General features: G+C 58.0%; 2 protein-coding genes across 5 annotated transcripts in view; one reads left to right on the forward strand and one right to left on the reverse strand.

The window, feature by feature from the left end:
• BOP1 (BOP1 ribosomal biogenesis factor) overlaps positions 1–1062 on the reverse strand; it is a 30472-nt gene extending 29410 nt beyond the window's left edge. Inside the window, exon 1 of the mRNA XM_039464515.2 lies at positions 914–1062. Within this exon, the coding sequence (XP_039320449.2) occupies positions 914–1012 (99 nt within the window). The 5' untranslated portion in view covers positions 1013–1062. The remainder of the gene's footprint in view (positions 1–913) is intronic.
• Positions 1063–1180: 118 nt separating this feature from the next.
• Positions 1181–19371, forward strand: HSF1 (heat shock transcription factor 1). 4 transcript variants are annotated; one of them, XM_039464522.2, is made up of 14 exons: positions 1181–1507; positions 13705–13813; positions 14217–14353; positions 14539–14663; positions 16089–16164; positions 16236–16297; positions 16434–16530; positions 16629–16765; positions 16894–17175; positions 17471–17554; positions 18304–18409; positions 18487–18552; positions 18626–18695; positions 18773–18955. In XM_039464522.2, the coding sequence occupies exons 1-14, from the start codon at positions 1391–1393 to the stop codon at positions 18856–18858; spliced, it is 1554 nt and encodes a 517-aa protein (XP_039320456.2). In that variant the 5' UTR covers positions 1181–1390; the 3' UTR covers positions 18859–18955. The 4 variants fall into 4 exon arrangements, with proteins under 4 accessions (XP_039320456.2, XP_039320453.2, XP_039320454.2 ...); XM_039464519.2 differs by having other exon boundaries at positions 1182–1507; positions 18765–19371; XM_039464520.2 differs by lacking the exon at positions 18487–18552 and having other exon boundaries at positions 1182–1507; positions 18765–19371.
• The last annotated feature ends 100 nt before the right edge of the window (positions 19372–19471 follow it).

Here is a 19471-nt window from a genome sequence, read left to right on the forward strand (position 1 = left end):
AAGAAAGAAAGAAAGAAAGAAAGAAAAAGGAAGCAGTTGAATGCAAAATTCTACATTTTACTGTTTTCCTAATAGTTTACAAGTCTCATTTAAAGAAGGAGCCGCATTTATTAGCTATTGCACACTGGGTTTTCACACAATGTCTCTCTCACAGGGTCATGATGTGTCTCCAGTATTCAGTTAGCTACACAATCAAAATAACCAGTGGAAATGGCATGCCTGATCTGGGACAAACACAACTGGCTCCTGAGGACCATTTAGCCCAAGGGTGGAAGTAGAATCGGGCTGGCGCCTAGAGCTGCCTGCGGGCCATTCAGTCGGGATGGGGAGCAGGATGGATTGGCTTCACAAAGCAATGGGGCAGTTTCAACAAGCCGGCGCGGCCGAGGGGGCTGTGAGGGGCTGGCTGTCCATTCCCTCCACCACCCAACCTGACGACCCCCGCCATCAACCCGGGGCTGAGCTGGCAGAGAACAACAGTGAGTTCTGACACAGCGAATGCAGCAGACACGGGTTCTATTCAGGTTTTCTTATTCTCATGTCTAACTCGTGAGCGTAAAAACGAAATTAAGTACCGTACGAGTAGGTTAAGCATTTACTGGGGGGCGCGGGCCGAGCCCTCTTCTTGGCAGGATGCACAAACGGAACCGCTGGAGAGGCTGCTACAAGGGGGTGCCCCGTCCCCCCTCCCCGCTCCCCCGTTTCTTTGCTTCCCGGACGCCGTCCTTCACCCCCGCAGTCCGCTCGGCCTAGGACGCCCCCCGGAGAGGAGCTGCGGCCACGCGCAAGGCCGACTTACGGGACACCGGGGCCCAGATGACAGCAGCGGCCGGGCCCGCTGGCCCGCGCCCAGCCACGTGCACGCCGGGTCCCGGTAGGGACGCGCCCCACCGCCCCGCATCCCCGCAGTCACCTCTGGCTCGGGCTCAGGCTCCAACTCCGGCTCCGGCCGCCGCTTCCACGGCCGCACGCTCCGCACCGCCGCGCGCCCCGCGCTCCGCGAACCCGCCATGCCCCGCCGCGCGCCGGCCGCGAGCCCAACTACCGCTTCCGGCAGCGACGGGGCCGCGTGCGCAGGAGGGCGCGCCCCGCCCAGCCTGGTCCCGATTGGCGGACGGCGGAGGCGGGACGAGCGCGCGCAGGCACCCGGGGGGCGGGGCGGGGCGGGGCGGGGGCGGGGCCTGCGCGCGCGCGCCGGGTGACGCCGGAGGGCGGCGGCGGCGCCGGGAGCGCGCCCGTTGCAAGATGGCGACGGCCATGCTGGGCCCCGGGACTGTGTGTGCGCAGCGGGCGGCCCTGCGGCCTGGGCGGCTGGCGCGGCGACGGCGCTAGCCCGGCCCTCGGTCTCCCTTCGCGGCCGCTCCTTCCGCCTCCTCCCGCCTTCCCCGACATGGATCTGCCCGCGGGCCCCGGCGCGGCTGGGCCCAGCAACGTCCCGGCCTTCCTGACCAAACTGTGGACCCTCGTGAGCGACCCGGACACTGACGCGCTCATATGCTGGAGCCCGGTAAGGGCCGCGCGCGGACGCGGGGCCTGTGGGCCCGGGAGGGAGCAGGGCCGCGGCGGACGGCGCGGGGACTGGAGGGCCGGGCCCAGCCGCAGCTCGGCTTCCGCGCGGTGAGCCTGCCATGGCCCCGCCGGAGAAGGGCGACGGGTCCCGAGCTTGCCCAGCCCAGAGCCTTAGGTCGGGAAAGTGGCTGCGAGGCCCACTCGCGGTTTAATTCCTGCCCTAGCGAAGTTTCCTTGGGGTGGGGAGAATGGGGCGTCCCACGCTTTGGGCTTCTGCTGTTGGGCGGTTGCGGAAGTGTCCGCACTTGGGGCAAGCACCCGGCTTCGCCAGAGGACGCTGCGCCCCAGGGGACACCGGCGTCCCCAGGGCATGGCCTCCGAGGTGCTGGATCGGCAACTATCCCGAGAAAGTCAGGACTTGGCACGTGAGGCGGAGGGCGTTGCTGTAGTGGAACAGGAAAGGCAGTGAAAACATAAAGTAAGACGTCATGAAGCTTCAGGTTGATCTCAAGCCCGTTTCCGAATCCCAAATCTGGGTTTCCCAAGAGGAGGTTGTTTTTTTTTTTTTTTTTTTTTTTTTCATTCCTTATGGGGCGTCTTTATTCGTGTCTCTGTCTTCAGTTGCCTGGCAGCAGGCTTGTTTACATGATCCGACCCTGCGAGACCGGACAGCTCCGGTTTGCAGAAGTAAATCAGTGATTGTCTGGAGTTGGAGATCAGAATCTGCTGTTCACATCCCGGCTGTGACGTCGTGTCCGGTGAGGGGCAGAGCCACGGCCCATGGCTGGCAAGTGATGGCCTGAAGAAAGGCCACACCGGCTGAGCAGGGTGGCTTCTGCCTGTAATCCCAGCATTTTAGGAGGCAGAGGTGGGTGGATCACTTGAGGCCAGGAGTTCAAGACCAGCCCGGACAATATGGCGAATGCCCCACTCTACTAAAAATGCAAAAAATTAGCCGTGCCTGTGGTCCCAGCTTCTTGGGAGGCTGAGGTAGGAGCATCCCTTGAACCTGGGAGGCAGAGGTTGCAGTGAGCTGAGATCCTGCCACGGCACTCCATCCTGGGCAAGAGTGAGACCCTGTCTCAGACAGAAAACAAAAAGAAAGCCACGGATCATTGGGAGCTTGTGGAGAGAACGTGACAGGCGGGGTGCCACCAAGCATGTGTGGCCTCCCAGGAGCTAAGACTCCAGAGTTCCTCAGACTCTGCTGAGTGCCCCTGTTTGCACAGCCTCCTTATGCTGTTAGGAATGAAGAAAAGTGAACTGAAGCTGCCCCAGCCAGGAGTCCAGGTTTTCTGCTTCTCAGGTTTACTGAGGCTCTGCATTTCCTACAGAGTGTTTGGGAATAAAGAAAAGACTGGAAGTCTTTGCTCTTGTTAGAAACACTTTGTCTTGCTGATTCCCCTGCATTGGCTTCCCATTCCCAAGTCCCAGAAAGGTAAGGTGCAGTGCACCTTCCTGTAGTTTGACTTCATTTCACCATCTCTTCATTCTAGACCTTGGCATTCTTTTTTTTTTTTTTGAGACGGAGTTTCGCTCTCGTTACCCAGGCTGGAGTGCAATGGCGCGATCTCGGCTCACCGCAACCTCCGCCTCCTGGGTTCAGGCAATTCTCCTGCCTCAGCCTCCTGAGTAGCTGGGATTACAGGCACGCGCCACCATGCCCAGCTAATTTTTTGTATTTTTAGTAGAGACGGGGTTTCACCATGTTGACCAGGATGGTCTCGATCTCTCGACCTCGTGATCCACCCGCCTCGGCCTCCCAAAGTGCTGGGATGACAGGCGTGAGCCCCCGCGCCCGGCCGACCTTGGCATTCTTATGCAAAGGAAATTCTCCCATGTTTCTGTCTTTTATTCTTTTCTTTTTTTTTTTTTTTTGAGACAGAGTCTGGCTCTGTCGCCCAGGCCGGAGTGCAGTGGCACCATCTCAGCTCACGGCAACCTCCACCTCCCGGGTTCAAGCAGTTCTCCTGCCTCAGTCTCCTGTGTAGCTGGGATTACAGGTGCACGCCGCCACTCCCAGCTAATTGTATTTTCAGTAGAGACGGGGTTTCACCACGTTGGCCAGGCTGGTCTGGAACTCCTGACCTCAAGTGATCCACCCACCTTGGCCTCCCAAAGTGCCGGGATTACAGTGAGCCACCACACCCAGCCCTTCTTTTTCTTATTCCCCTTAACTCTCAGAAGTACTCTCTTGCCCCTTGGGGGAGGGGCATCCGAGATTCTCTGGGATATTGTAAGCTTAATCCTGCTAGCATGATCTATCCTGTCCTGTAATCTGCTTAAAGATTATGAGGCTGTGGGTTAGGTCCCAGTGTACTGTTTTTGGGACCAAGGCATGTTCTGGGCAGGGCTTTTGAGCAAAGGAGGCAGATGTGATCAGGCCTGTGGCTGGCCTCCACTCCACTCACAGGTGCACCACCTGTGGGCCTGTCCTCCCTGGGGAGAGATGGGGAGCCGACTGGAATGTGAGTGTTGGTTCCACCTGGTCAGTATGAAGTGGCCGTGGTTGGTGTGGGACATAGCAGTGGGGGCTGGCATGGCATTGAGACAGAAACACTGACTTAGAATGGAAAGAAGCCCTTCTCCAGGCTGGGCAGGGGGCTGCAGAGCTTTCTGGCCCTGGCTGCCCCTCCTGGAGAAAGGAGGTGATCGTCCCATCCTGTGGCTTTGACAGCACTCACACAAGCCCTGAGGACTCCCTGTTGGCAGGGAGTCAAGCGACTGGCCGGGCCCAGCTGACTCTCCAGGCCTTAGAAAGCCCTGGTGCGCATGCTCTCTGCTGCCTTCTCTGGGACAGGCTCCTTGTGGCTCAGAGTCTTAGCACCATCCTGCCAAGGAAAACCGTCCCTGTTTGTCATAAGAAGATAAGGCAGAATTACAGGCATGGTGACTAACTTTCAAGGCTGAATTACTTGGGGGAGACCGAGGCCCAAAAACTGGCCAGTGACTTCACTGCGCCAGGCCAGGAATGGGACCGGGTCTGGACAGCCATTGCACTTCCCCTCCCCAGCCTGAGATCTGGACTCCGCTGCAGCCACTGGAGGCAGAACACTGTCTCCCTGCCCAGGAGAGCTCGTTTGGTGGGGACTGTGGTAGCTGCGCCATCCCTGTGGTGTTTGACTTCCCACCCCCTAGACCCTCATTCCCATGTGTACCCACCCACACAGGCAAGGGCCTAGAGAGGACCCAGCAAGTCATGGAGGACAGCATAGCCCTGCCTGCCCTGGAGAGGAATTGTGTCATCCACAAAGTCACGATCACAGGGGGGTCCACACAAGAGCATAGGCATGGACGTGGTGGCCCTCCCTCAGCCAGCCTCTCAACAGCTTATCCGAAAGGTGCACCTGGATCAGTACCGCTGAGATCTAAAGACATGGGGGTGTGGGTGCCGAATACCTGGACTAACAGGCAGCTCCATAGGCAGAGCTTGAGACCCAGACCCAGACCCTCCCTGCCCCGTGCCCTGGTGCCAGCTCTCAGCCCACCTTCCTCCTCTGCATGCAGCAGCTCCTCTGTCCACCAGTGGAGGCTCTTATAGGGCCTTGTTGGGCTACAGCTGACTCAGGAGGGCAACAGCCTCTTCAGAGAATTTGACGGCATGGAGACCCAAACAGAAGCAGAAAGTGAAGGCCCAGAACTCGGTTCACCATCATCTCAGTTTCTTACAAGCTATGATTTTGTCCCGCCTTTATTAACAAAATTGAAAGAAAGTATGAAAAGTACTTCTTAGATGGAGAGATTACAGATATTTTTTAAAGTACTTTTTAAAAAAGTGAACATACATTTCATAAGTGAGAGCAGGAAATGTTTTCAAACCTGATCCATGTTCTAAAAAGAGACTGGCCCAGCCCCACGTCCCCTTGCCCTACAAGGCTAACCGTGGCTGCCCTAGGCAGCCGTGGACTCCAGGCTGAGGCCTGGCTGTGGCATCCCAGCCCCAGGAGCCACCAACTGGCTGAGGAGCCTAAGAACAAGGCACAGCCACGTGACCTGTACCAGGCAGATGCTGGGGTGTTTGTCATGAATGCAGGTCGGGATGAACTCCGGTAGACCCAGGCCTCAGGATCAGGGTGAGGCCAGAGGGGTGCCTGGGTGCAAACTTTAGGGAAGTACTCTTTACATTATTATTACTTTTTAGACAATGTCTGTCCCTTTCGCCCGGGCTGGAGCACAGGGCTACTATGACTGCAGCTCACTGCACCCTCTGCCTCCCGGGCGCAAGTGATCCAGTCACCTCAGCTGAGTCATTGGGACCACAGGCTCACACCACCACACCTGGCTTTTTTTTTTTTTTTTAAGGTTTTAGTGGAGACAAGGTCTCACTGTATTGCCCAACTCAAGCTGCCCTTCCACCTCAGCCTCACAAGGTGCTGGGATTACAGGCTTGAGCCACCGCGCCTGGCCCGAAGGCATTCCTTTTTAAGACCCACCTGCATTTGGATGGCCCTGAGATTGAGGGCCGCCTTAGATGTGGGCTCCAGGACACCTGTCTTCACCTGGTTCCAGCCTCATGGGTGCAGCTCTTTTCTCTTTGGCAGCAGGAAGGACTCTAGAAGAATGTGCTAAGGCCCTGGGGGTCCCTGAGACAGAGAGCTGGAGGTCACCAAGGATTGGACCTATCCCATGAGGTGGGGTCCTCTGAAAACCAGTGGTCAGATGGCCACGGTGGAGGGGATGGGTCTCTGGGTGGACAGTTGGGAGCAGAGTGATCCCTGCAGTAAGGCAAGGGGCGAGGCGTCCACTCATGAACACATGAGGATTTACAGAAGCAGAGCTGACCTGGCCACACCCAGTCACTCAGACCCTGGCCCCAGATTGTGTCCAGAGCTCCCACAGCAGGCAGGGCCACTCCTGCTTCCCTGGTTCTGAGAGCTGCCAGGAACCAGCAGGCCCACTGGCCCCACCCTTGAAGGTCGGCATTTGGCCCAAGATGCTAGAGGTCCCACAGCAGTAGCTGTGAGGAGCGCTACAGGGTCTGGAGGCCCCAAAGTATCCCTGGACCAGAGTGCCTCCAGGTATGCCCATGAGAAGGCGCACAGCTGTCCTTGCACAGCCTCTGTGCAAAACACGAGGTCAAGCCTGCTTGGTCTTTGTCCTGTTCTGCCCATAGCCATTCATGTAGATGGCACAATGTCCACTTTCTAGATAAGAAAACTGAGGCTCATGATGTGAAGAAGCTTAACTAAGTGAGCGCCGGAACATGGTGAAACCTCCCTCCCAGAGGGGTCCAGCTACCACTCACCATCAGGCACCACACCTTTCTCAAGCAGGGCAACAGAGCCTGGCCCAAACTTGACTCCTTAAAACAACAAACGTTTGGCCAGGCACGCTGGCTCGCGCCTGTAATCCCAGTACTTTGGGAGGCCGAGGAGGATCACCTGAGGTTAGGAGTCAAGACCAGCCAAGCCAGCGTGGTAAAACTCTGTCTCTACTAAAATATAAAAATTGGCTGGGCATGGTGGCATGCACCTGTAATCTCAGCTACTTGGGAGGCTGAGGCAGAAGAATCACTTGAACCTGGGAGGCAGAGGTTACAGTGAGCCGGGATCATGCCACTACACCGGGACGCCATCTCAAAAAAAAAAAAAAACTGGGTAAGTTAAAGGCCTAAATAAATGGAGAGAAATAGTATGGTCATGGAACAGAAGACTAAGTGTTATTAAAAGGAGAACAGAATTAAAAGAGTTACACTATCTGATCTCAAGACTCACTATAAAGCTCTAATAATCAAGACTGAATGATATAAGCATAAAAATAGACATGTCAACGAACAGAGCAGACTATATGTTTCAGAAATGGACTCACCCATCCAAGGTTGGTTGATCTTGACAAAGCTGTTCTTGACTAGTTCAATGGAGAAATAATAATCTGTTCAATAAACAGTGCTGGGAAAACGGAATGCCCATAAACAAAAACGTGAGCCTTGTCCTTTACCTCACACCATGCACAAAACTGAGAGTGGGTTGGAGATTAAATATGAGCTAAGACAACAAAACTTCTCGAGAAAAAAACCTTTTTAACCTTGAGTTAGGACACAAAATCACAAAATAGGAAAAAATTGATAAAGTCTACTTCATCAAAGTTAAAAATATCTCCTCTTCAAAATACACCGTTAGGAAATTAAGAAGCGCCTTTCCGGCCGGGCGCGGTGGCTCAAGCCTGTCATCCCAGCACTTTGGGAGGCCGAGGCGGGTGGATCACCAGGTCAGGAGATCGAGACCATCCTGGTCAACATGGTGAAACCCCGTCTCTACTAAAAATACAAAAAATTAGCTGGGCATGGTGGTGCGTGCCTGTAATCCCAGCTACTCAGGAGGCTGAGGCAGGAGAATTGCCTGAACCCAGGAGGCGGAGGTTGCGGTGAGCCGAGATCGCGCCATTGCACTCCAGCCTGGGTAACGAGAGCGAAACTCCGTCTCAAAAAAAAAAAAAAAAAAAAAAAGAAGCCCCTTTCCGCTCGGCTGCCGTAGTCAGCCAGGCGCCCAGCCGGGATGGCGTGACCTTGAAGCCCCTCTTCCCCAAGGACTGGCAGCGGCGCGTGGCCGCGTGGTTCAGCCAGCCGGCCCGGAGGGTCGTGGACGCGAGGCCGGGCAAGCCGAGGAGCCCCGCGTCGGGGCCCATCCGGCCCGTCGTGCGCTGCCCCACGGTTCGGCACCAGGCGAAGCTTCTGCCCGGAGGAGCTCGGGGTGGCCCGGACCGGGAGCATTTCTGTGGCTCCGAGGAGGCGGAGTAAGTCCGCCGAGTCCCTGCGGGCCCACGTGCAGCGGCGGAGGAGCCGCTCCAAACGCACCTGTTCCCCGGGAAGCCCTCGGCCCCCACAAGGGCGACGGTTCTGCTGAGGAACTGAGGCTCGCCACGCGGATGACGGGACCGGTCGTGCCCATCCGCAGTGTCTGTAGGAAGGAGAAAGCACGAGCCGTCACTGAGGAGGAGAATGTCAAAGCCTTCGCTAGTCCCCGCATGGCCCGTGCCAACGCCCGGCGCTTCAGCATAGGAGCAGAAAGAGCCGAGGAAGCTGCAGAGCAGGACGTGGGAAAGAAACTGACGCCCTCTCGGGGACTTGTAATAAATCCGCAGTCATGCTGGGTCTCCACGTGAAAAAAAGAAAGAAAGAAATTAAGAAGCAGACCATACACTATATTTGCAAAGCATCTATCTGGTACCCAGAATATATTTTTATTTATTTATTTATTTATTTTGCAACTCAGGAAGACAACCCATTAAAAAAAAAAAAAGACAAATGGCTGAGCATGGTGGCTGACCCCTGTAATCCCAACACTTAGGGAGCCTAAGGCGGATAGATCGCTTCAGCTCAAGAATTTGAGACCAGCCTGGGAAACATAGGGAGATACATCTCGACAAAAAAAAAAAAAAAAAAAAGAGTCCAGGCCAGGCATGGTGGCTCAAGCCTGTAATCCCAGCACTTTGGGAGGCCGAGGCGGGTGGATCACCAGGTCAGGAGATCGAGACCATCCTGCTCAACATGGTGAAACCCCGTCTCTACTAAAAATACAAAACATTAGCTGGGCGTGGTGGCGTGTGCCTGTAATCCCAGCTACTTAGGAGGCTGAGGCAGGAGAATTGCCTGAGCCCAGGAGGCGGCGGTTGCGGTGAGCCGAGATCGCGCCATTGCACTCCAGCCTGGGTAACAAGAGCGAAACTCCGTCTCAAAAAAAAAATAAAAAAAAAATAAAGCACTCTTGGGCTGAACTTTCAAATAAAATGAGTTTCCTCCGCAAGAGCTTCCAATCTCTTTGCTTATGGACAGCCTACCTTCCCGGGCAAATTCTCTGCACCGCCGCCCTGGACACTGGGCAAGACAGCAGCCTCTGATCTTCTTGGGCTGGCTTTCCCAGCATGGGTGTTCTACCCTACAGCTTTAACCCAGAAAGCCTGAATTGTATTTAAAACTTGTGGTTTTTAAGACCAAGCACGGTGGATCACTTGTGGTCAGAAGTTCAAGACCAGCCTGGCCAACCTGGCAAAACCTCGTCTCTATTAAAAATATAAGAAGTAGGCCAGGCGCGGTGGCTCAAGCCTGTAATCCCAGCACTTTGGGAGGCCGAGGCAGGTGGATCACGAGGTCGAGAGATCGAGACCATCCTGGTCAACATAGTGAAACCCCGTCTCTACTAAAAATACAAAAAATTAGCTGGGCATGGTGGTGCGTGCCTGTAATCCCAGCTACTCAGGAGGCTGAGGCAGGAGAATCGCCTGAACCCAGGAGGCGGAGGTTGCGGTGAGCCAAGATCGCGCCATTGCACTCCAGCCTGGGTAACAAGAGCGAAACTCCGTCTCAAAAAAAAAAAAAAAAAAATATATATATATATATATATATATATATATATATATATATATGAAGTAGCCAGGTGTGGTGGCGCACACCTGTAATCCCAGCTACTCAGGAGGCTAAGGCAGGAGAATCACTTGAACCTGGAAGGCAGAGGTTGCAGTGAGCCAAGATTGTGCCATTGCACTCTAGCCTGGGCAACAAAGCGGGGCTCCATCTCAAAAAAAAATAAATTGTAATTTTGAAAATGCTTTAATGAGGTGAGAGCTGAGGAGAGGGTGATCAGAGCCCTGGGTGTCCTCTGCCTGCTGTGGCTGCGGCGGAGTCTCCACTCTGAGGCGTGGGCAAGGTGGAGGAGGGGAGCCCTGGCCTTTTGGCCACATGCACCAGAGACTTAATGTCTTCAACCTGGAGTCAGCAAGGACGAGAAGTTCTGGTGGTCTCTCCAGCCCGCGAGATCCAGGAAACTCCTGGGAACTGAGGGAAGAAGGGCCCCCATCTTCTTGTTCCCCTCCCTTCACGTGTAGCGTACGTCAGGCGAGCTGGGGTGGAGGAAAGAGGACGCTGAGGCTCAGATGCCACCAAGACTCACTGTTTGTGCCAAGTGTTAGCAGATTTTACTCAATACGTGTTTATCTGTTATATGCCTTTAGGACGGTTGTGAGACTTAAGCTTTGCCTGTTTCACGGGCAGTGCGTCCACAGAGCTCCTCACATGGCTGTTCCAGAAGTGGAACGCTCTCCATTTTCAAAGCATAGTCTCACTGGGTCCTACTGCGTTGCCCAGGCTGATCTCCAACTCCTGGGCTCAAGCAGGCCTCCTGCCATGGCCTCCCAAAGTGCTGGGATTACACATGTGAGTCACCACACCCAGCCAGTATAGAATGATTGAGTGGCAAGGTCTTTTAATACTTTCATTTTATTTGTTTTGTTTTGTTTTTTGAGATGGAGTGTCACCCACGCTAAAGTACAGTGGTGCAACCTCAGCTCACTCTAACCTCTGCCTCCCAGATTCAAGCGATTCTCCGGCCTCAGCCTCCCAAGTAACTGGGATTGCAGGCACCCACCACCATACCCAGCTAATTCGGGTATTTTTAGTAGAGACAGCATTTCACCATGCTGCCCGGGAGGTCTCAATCTCTTGACCTCATCATCCACCCAACTCAGGCCCCAAAGGTGCTGGGATGACAGGCCTGAGCCACCGTGCCCGGCTGGCTCTGCTCGGTTTTAGTCCATCGTTTTTCTTTCTCTTCCTCAGACTGGACCATCTGTATTGACCTGTCTTCATGTCTCCTAGCCAGGGCTGCTCCTGAGCCCCTCTGGTTAACGTTTAGTCTGAGTTAGTAATACTTTTCAACCCCATAATTTTGATTTCGTGCTTCTTTATAATTTTTATCTTTTTTTTTTTTAATGGGAAGAACCACAATTAAGTTTTTATCTCTTTATTGATATATTCTGTTTGGTAAGATGTCATTCTCATACTTTAGTTCTTCAGATGTGGTTTCCTTTAGTTGTTTTTTTTTTGAAAACTAGAGTTTTGTTTGTTTGTTTTCAGTCTGTTAGTGAGGCTGGAGCGAAGTAGCCAGTCTCAGCTCACTGCAGCCTTCAGCTCTGGAGCCCAAGGGGTCCTCCCTCCTCAGCCTCCTGAGTAGCTGGGATGACAGGTGTGTACCAGCACGCCCAGCTAATTTCTGTCTTTTTTCTGGAGACGGGGTTTCGCCTTGTTGCCCAGGCCAGTCTCCAACTCCTGGGCTCCAGCGATCCACCCACCTCACCCTCCCGAAGTGCTAGGACCCCAGGCATGCACCAGCGTCCCCGGCTAGAAAACGGATTCCAGCAGGTTCACGTGGCAGCGCTGGAGCCCGGAGTCCCCCGCCCCCGCAGATCGGCCGTCGCCCCCGTTTGTTTCGGTTACTTGTCTGGTGGCTTTTGGGGACTAATTCCGTAAAGGTTGTGTTCTTTGTTGTTTATGGCAGCTGGAGTCTCTGTTCAGTTAACTGACTTAGGTGGTGACGGGGCAGAAATGTTGTTGAATACCTGGAGCCGCTGACTCTCCCATCTTTTCCGGGTGCTCTGTGTGTGTGTGTGTGTGTGTGTGTGTGTGTGTGTGTGTGTTGGGGATGCCTTCAGCACTCGGCCAGGCAGTGGACAGCCCGGGTATACCCTTCTCTCCTGCTCACACAGAGCCTCAAGGTCAGCCAGAGCTGAGAGCTCGGGGCTGGCTTGGGCCTTTCCTGAACGTGGGCATGGCCCTGCACATGTACACAGCTGCAAGGTGTCCAGGAAGAGCCCCTAGTGGCGACGCCTCCTGCGTCTTTTCCTGCTAGGTCTCCTGGTTAGTTGTCCTTGCCAGCTGCCAGGCACTCCTCAGGCAGCCACAGCGTTCAAACGTCACCGCTAGGTGTTTCAGCGAGCACAGCTAGGAAAAAGGCTTTTTTATACAGGAGAGCTTCCAGTCAGATCAGAGACAGCCTTGCAAATGAACTCTTCAGGTCAGATACTGACGGTTCTCTGGGAATGGGACCTTGAAGAGCCCAAGCCCTGCCCCACACCTCAGTGGCTGCCAGGATGCTGGTTCCCACAGGGACTGCAGCTGTTGGTTTTCAGGGCTGCAGAAGGAGTGGGCATAGAGCATGTTAAAATGCCACAAAGCCTGGCCGGGCACAGTAGCTCACACCTCTTTTCCCAGCACCTGAGAAGGCTGAGGTGGGTGGATCACTTGAGGTCAGGAATTCAAGACCAGCCTGGGCAACATGGTGAAACCAAATCTCTACTAAAAATACAGAAATTAGCCAGGCATGGTGGCACCTGTAGCCCCAGCTCCTTGGGAGGCTGAGGCACGAGAATCACTTGAACTAGGGAGGCGGAGGCTGAGCAGAGCTATGTTCAAGACGCTGCACTCCAGCCTGAGTGACAGAGCAAGACCCTGCTTCAAAAAAAATAAAACCCACAAAGCCCACAGTACTTACTAAGATTGGGCTGTTTTTCTTGAATGAACGCTCCCTGTGCTACTGTGATGCTTTGGTTAATTTTCAGAGTTCTGGAAAGTCGGCTTGGCGGCTGTCACCTTCTCTCTTCTGCTGTTCTGGAGTCCTTTCTCTGACCATCTCCCTCCCCACACACACACCCCCCTGTTTATCGTCACATCTCTGTGCTGTAAAGCGTTTCTTCACTTCTGGTACCACACCACGGAGTCCTTCGGGCTTTTGTTCCTGTTGACATCTGTAGCTCCCTTCCCTGGCAAGGAGAAACCTGTCCCACTGCCCTGAATGATTTCTTCACTGGGTCAGTCACCCCTGCCTAGGAACGTGCCCCTCATCACTTGCTGGACCTGCCCCAGGCCCCTCGCTGTCCCCTCTGAGCCGTCGTGGCACGGCCAGCAGGGATGCCTCCCTCACCGACTCCTCCTAACCGCTCTGGGCCTGAGCTCAGGAAAGAAGTAGAAGAGGAGGAGTATATGCAGCGTTTGGCTATGTCTGTTTCTTGTCTCACGTGACAAAACAAGAATGAACTGGATTTCTGAACACAACTGTGTTTTCCTCGGGAGTGATAACACTAGGGTTCCCTTTCCTTGGCTGTTCCTCAGGGACATGTGCTGCTCAAAGCCAAACACTCGTCCCAGGGACAGGGGCCAGAGTGCAGTGGGTGCTTTGTGAGTGGAAAGGTGGCATCGGCCATCGTTAGAACGCCTGGGGAGGGGCTTCCCGACTGCGAGGAAGGCCCCGCATCTGCCCAGGTGGCAGGTGGTCCAGGAACAAACTCGCCTCCTGCCAGCCCCCGGGCCACCCGTGGCCCCAGCCCCATCGGGTGGAACGTGCACTGCACGAGGGGCGGGGGGGAGGGGCGGCCCAGGCACGCTGCCCCTTGCCGCCACGTGTGACCCGCCCATGTGTCTCCTGACAGAGCGGGAACAGCTTCCACGTGTTCGACCAGGGCCAGTTTGCCAAGGAGGTGCTGCCCAAGTACTTCAAGCACAACAACATGGCCAGCTTCGTGCGGCAGCTCAACATGTGTGAGTGCTGCCTCTGGGCAGGCAGGGGCGTGGGCGTGCGCACAGTGAGTCAGGACCCAGCAGGGGGACCCTGTGGAAGAAGGATGGGACCCCCTGTGCTGGCCGGGGGCGGCTGCCTCTTCCATGGTGGGGGAGGGTCCTTGTGGGTGTGAACCTGGGGTCCCCAGGGAAGAACTATGAAGCCCGAGCCAAACTCGCATGTGCGTCGGGCGTGGGGAGCCCTGTGAGGACACGGGGTCTGCCTTAGACCAAGGCCACCTGGCCCCCCAGGCATGGGCTCTGAGGAGGCCAGGTGGGGTCTTAGCAGGGCCAAGTCCCCAGCAGCCTCCTGGGGCGGTGGCCACTCTTGGAGGCCGTCTGGTCCCGTCCTGAGGCAGAGCCACCCCCACCCCGTTACGTGCAGACGGCTTCCGGAAGGTGGTCCACATGGAGCAGGGCGGCCTGGTCAAGCCAGAGAGAGACGACACGGAGTTTCAGCACCCCTGCTTCCTCCGTGGCCGGGAGCAGCTCCTCGAGAACATCAAGAGGAAAGTGACCAGTGTGAGTGCCGCCCCGGACGCTCGCCTGCCCTCGCCCCCACAGCTCTGCCTGCCCACCTCTCCCTCAGAGCTCCCACCCCAGCCCGCCCCCTTCCTGGGAGACCCGGTGGGCAAGCCTGAGCCTGCCAAGCTCCCAGGCCACTTCAGTGACTCCTGTTCCTCTCGGGGCGGGGCGGGGGGATCCAGGTTTCCACCCTGAAGAGCGAGGACATCAAGATCCGCCAGGACAGCGTCACTAAGCTGCTGACGGACGTGCAGCTGATGAAGGGGAAGCAGGAGTGCATGGACTCCAAGCTCCTGGCCATGAAGCAGTAGGTCCCACCCCAGCACTGTGGGCTGCAGTGGGTCCTGGCGCTCACCAGGAGGCCCCGTGTGTTGTGGGGGCAGAGCCTTGTCTGGGGCACCAGGTGCTCGGCCCTCCCCTCCCCTCCACGCAGTTCCGCCCTGGTCCTCTGCCCCAGCCCCGCCACCCGTGGCTGCTTTGGAAGCTCTAGGGCCAGCCATTCTCCACACGCACAAGGGGGTTAGGGGTGCCCTGCTCTGTACGTCCCCAGGGCCCTCTGGGCCATCCTGGCTTCCTGGGGCATTGGCTTCTGCCTGGGGCCCACAGCACAGGCGAGCTGAGTGCCAAGCTTGGCAGGACCCACCAGCCTACTTTTGAGCACAAACCCTGTACACCAGACCCCGCCAACAGGCCAGGGTCAGCAGCAGCTTCCACAGCAGGCCTGTGGCCAGACCCCTTGCTGCTCCCCCGTCCGCTCCCCATGGCTCCATCTTGAGGTGCAGCCGTCACCATCCCACCCGCCTCAACCCTGGGGACAGATGCATCTCTGCCCCACACGTGCCTGGGCCTGTGGAGCCAGCCCCCCAGTCCCTCCTCTCCAGGACCCTGTGGCTCTGGGGAAACCTTAGCAGGGGCCTAACACACACTTTGCCTGAGAAACTGAGGCAGGGCTACTTCAGAAGGCCAGCTCAGGTCTCACACCCACTTTGGGACTCCAAGCATGCGGGAACCCCAACCCCAGTGCGGCATCCTCAGCTCCGAGCAGCAGGTGCTCTTGACCCCCACATCACGGAGGAGGCCCTGGCCTCAGACTCTCCCGCACAGGGTCCAGCAGGAGACACTGGCTTTGTGATTCCTGGAATCCGGCCACACGGGCCTGGCCTGCTAGGACACAGGCGCCTCTCAGGGTGGCCCCAAGAAGACTCAGGCTTGGCTGGGCCTAGCCTCCCAGAGCAGCAGGAGCCCGCTCACGGCCCTGCTCACCTGCCTGGGGACAGTGCTCGGGAAGCTCCTCCCTACCCTGTGAGGCCACCTCTGAGCCACTCCTAGGCCTGTCTAGGGTCCTGAGCATCCGCAGGACACACGACAGCTGCTGGTGCAGCCTGAAGAACTGTCCTCTCCACACCTGGCTTCTCAGGCCTCGTAGGAGAGGCTCAAGGGTCTGCTGTTAAGGCATCCCTCCAGATGTTGTGCAGGATGGGTGCCAGGATCCAGGTGCACCTGGCTGGCTCTGTCCCCAACCACCCTACCTGACACCAGCTGTCCCCGCCAGGGAGGGGCAGTGGGACCAGCAAGCTCTGGCCTGTCCCCTAGCCCCTCCACACAGCAGTTCTCATACTGGACTGGGCCAGGCCAGACATGGTCACACTCACCCCTGCTCCCGCCTGGGAGACGGGAGGGTCTGTGGGGCTCCTGGAATTGGGCCCCACTGACCCAGCCTGGTCTGTTGCAGTGAGAATGAGGCTCTGTGGCGGGAGGTGGCCAGCCTTCGGCAGAAGCATGCCCAGCAGCAGAAAGTCGTCAACAAGGTGGGGGCAGGGCCAGAGGGCCAGCGGGGGCCCCGCAAGTGCCAGGGTAACTGTGTCTTCTCTCCCCACAGCTCATCCAGTTCCTCATCTCGCTGGTGCAGTCAAACCGGATCCTGGGGGTGAAGAGAAAGATGTGAGGTTCTGGGGACACCTGCATCGGCCATGTGGGGCACGGGGCCTAGGGCCCAGGGCCATCCCCCTTCTCTGTCAGCTGTGCCCTGGGTGCCCCAAGCCTGGGGGAGGCAGCTGACCCGTGCCCTTCCCCGCAGCCCCCTGATGCTGAACGACAGCGGCTCGGCACATTCCATGCCCAAGTATGGCCGGCAGTTCTCCCTGGAGCACGTCCATGGCCCAGGCCCCTACTCGGTGAGCGCCCGGGGGCAGGGCTCCTGTCCAGGCACGCGGGCGGTGATGGGGGGGCCGCCGCGGCCCGCGTCTCATGGGCCTCCTGCTTTTTATCGCAGGCCCCATCCCCGGCCTACAGCAGCTCCAGCCTCTACGGCCCTGATGCTGTGGCCAGCTCCGGACCCATCATCTCCGACATCACTGAGCTGGCTCCTGCCAGCCCCGTGGCCTCCCCCGGCGGGAGCCTAGACGAGAGGTGGGGGCCGCGTCACCCCAGCCCTCCTGTTCCCCCAACGCGGCCAGCTCCCTTGGGCCCAGGGCAGAGTTGGGGGTGAGGTGGGGCCGCCCAAGACGCCGGCTAATGTGGCCACGCCTGGTGTCCAGGCCCCTGTCCGGCAGCCCCCTGGTGCGTGTCAAGGAGGAGCCCCCCAGCCCGCCTCAGAGCCCCCGGGTAGAGGAGGCGAGTCCCGGGCACCCATCTTCTGAGGACACCCTCTTGTCCCCGACCGCCCTCATTGACTCCATCCTGCGGGAGAGTGAGCCCGCCCCCGCCTCCGCCACAGCCCTCACGGATGCCAGGGGCCACACGGACACCGAGGGCCGACCCCCCTCACCCCCGCCCACCTCCACCCCTGAAAAGTGCCTCAGCGTAGCCTGCCTGGACAAGTGAGTGCCGTCCCAACCTCAGAGCTCCGGGCCGGGGAGGGAGACAGGTGCCAACCAGATCACCCCACAGCCCCGAACGCCACAGAAGCCCAGGGCGTGGTGGGACAGGCTGCCGGGCCCTGCTCTTGGCCATCCCTCCTGCTGCCGCCACCCTCTCGCCACAGGCCACGGGTCCCAGCATCAGTCGTGCCACCCAGACCGACAGCAGGAGACGGTGAGCGGGGCCCGGCCTCGACACCCCCAGGCCCTGCCCAGCCCTGCCTGCAACGGGGCCTCTCGTTTTTGTATCTTGCAGTTTGGCTCGCACTCCACAGATGTCTGGGGTCGCCCGCCTCTTGCCCTGCCCCTCTTCCTCTCCACATGGCCGAGTCCAGCCAGGGTTAGCGCTGACCCCACTGGGGAGGGAGGAGGGCCCTGCCAGAGCTTGGGCCCTCCCACACAGCCGTGGACCAGACCCAGCCTGGCGGGGCGTGAGCACTGCGCCTGGGCAGTAGCATTCTGGGCCCCTCCATGACGGGGGCTCAATGTCATCCTGCCTCCCCTGGCCACAGGCCTGTGGTCATTGCCTGTGACAAGGACAGGCTTCCCTGGCCTGGCACGGCCTCTGGTGCCAGGCTGCAGTACTGACTGCACTTCCTGTCAGGCGTGGCCTCTGGGGCACCTCCAGGACCCAGCCTGGCTGCCTGTTCAATGGCTCAGGTGTGCCCATGGCCTTGGGCTCTCTTGGTCACTGCCACCAGACCGTGGTCTCATCCCCACAGCAGCATTGGGGCAGGAGCTGAGCCACCCACATGCTGAGCACAGCCCCAGCCGTTTTCCAAACACCACGGGAAACCTCACCAACCCTGAAAACGGAAACCCCCAACCCTCAGGCTGGAGCTGAATACACCCCTTCTCTCCTGCTGCCACCAAGGCCTCTAGGTCCTCATGGTGACGGGATGCCCCACATGGGTCCGGCCACACCCGTGCAGGGCACAGAGCCCCCACCGCCTTCCAGGCCGTCCAGACCGTGCAGGCCTATACGGGGGCATTACCTGGGGGACACAGCCAAGGGGAGCCCTTCTGCAGGAGGGCATCACGGTGCAGGGCCTGGGGCACCTGTTCACCTACCCCCTCATCCCGGGCCAGGAATGAGCTCAGCGACCACTTGGATGCAATGGACTCCAACCTGGACAACCTGCAGACCATGCTGAGCAGTCACGGCTTCAGTGTGGACACCAGCGCCCTGCTGGACGTGAGTCAAGCCCCGCCCGCCCCGCCCCGCCCGCCCTGCCCCCAGGTGCACTGCTGACTTCCCTCCCTCCTCTGCAGCTGTTCAGCCCCTCAGTGACTGTGCCCGACATGAGCCTGCCTGACCTTGACAGCAGCCTGGCCAGTGTGCGTAGGTGGGTGGGGGGGTAAGGGGGAATGACACAGGCAGGAGTGCTAACTGTACCCCTCCACCCCACAGATCCAGGAGCTCCTGTCTCCCCAGGAGCCCCCCAGGCCTCCTGAGGCAGAGAACAGCAGCCCGGATTCAGGTGAGCCAAATCCCATCAGCCCCACTCTCTGCCCCGACCCCCACAGCCTTGACACCCCGACCCCCGCAGGGAAGCAGCTGGTGCACTACACAGCGCAGCCCCTGTTCCTGTTGGACCCCGGCTCCGTGGACACTGGGAGCAGCGACCTGCCTGTGCTGTTTGAGCTGGGAGAGGGCTCCTACTTCTCCGAAGGGGACAGCTTTGCAGAGGACCCCACCATCTCCCTGCTGACGGGCTCAGAGCCTCCGAAAGCCAAGGACCCCACTATCTCCTAGATGACCAGGAGGAGCCGGGCCAGCCATGGCCTGCCCACCCCCACCCCCAGTGCAGGGCTGGTCCTGGGGAGGCAGGGCAGGCTCACGGTCCTGGGCACTGGTGTGTTGGCCACCACAGGCCCAGCAGGATGCACAGAGGGGCTTGGGCCTGGGCGGCACCTCTGGTCAGGAGGGTCGCCCGCCTGCCAGTCTGCCTTCACCCAACCCAGTGTCCTGTAGTTTGGTTGGGGCTTCACAGCCACACCTGGACTGACCCTGCAGGTTGTTCATAGTCAGAATTGTATTTTGGATTTTTACACAACTATCCTGTTCCCTGTTCCATAGAGATATACAGATATATACACACAGGTGGACAGACAGACGGACGAGACAGGCAGAGATCTATAAACAGACAGGCTCTATGCTATGGCCTCCCATGTGGTTCCTCTGTCCCAGAGTGGTGTGGTGGGTGGGGGTCCAGTGAGGAGGGGCCCAGGGCACAGAAGGGCTGGGCTGCAGTGG

This window comes from Saimiri boliviensis, chromosome 15 (genome assembly GCF_048565385.1).
Source record: "Saimiri boliviensis isolate mSaiBol1 chromosome 15, mSaiBol1.pri, whole genome shotgun sequence".
NCBI lineage: Eukaryota > Metazoa > Chordata > Mammalia > Primates > Cebidae > Saimiri > Saimiri boliviensis.

Coding starts and splice junctions, on each gene's coding strand:
- HSF1 (XM_039464519.2), top strand. CDS start 1,391: ATGGATCTGCCCGCGGGCCCCGGCGCGGCTGGGCCCAGCAACGTCCCG. Junction 13,814..14,216: donor CGTGCGGCAGCTCAACATGT/GTGAGTGCTGCC, acceptor CGTTACGTGCAG/ACGGCTTCCGGAAGGTGGTC. Junction 16,298..16,433: donor CTGGGGGTGAAGAGAAAGAT/GTGAGGTTCTGG, acceptor CCTTCCCCGCAG/CCCCCTGATGCTGAACGACA.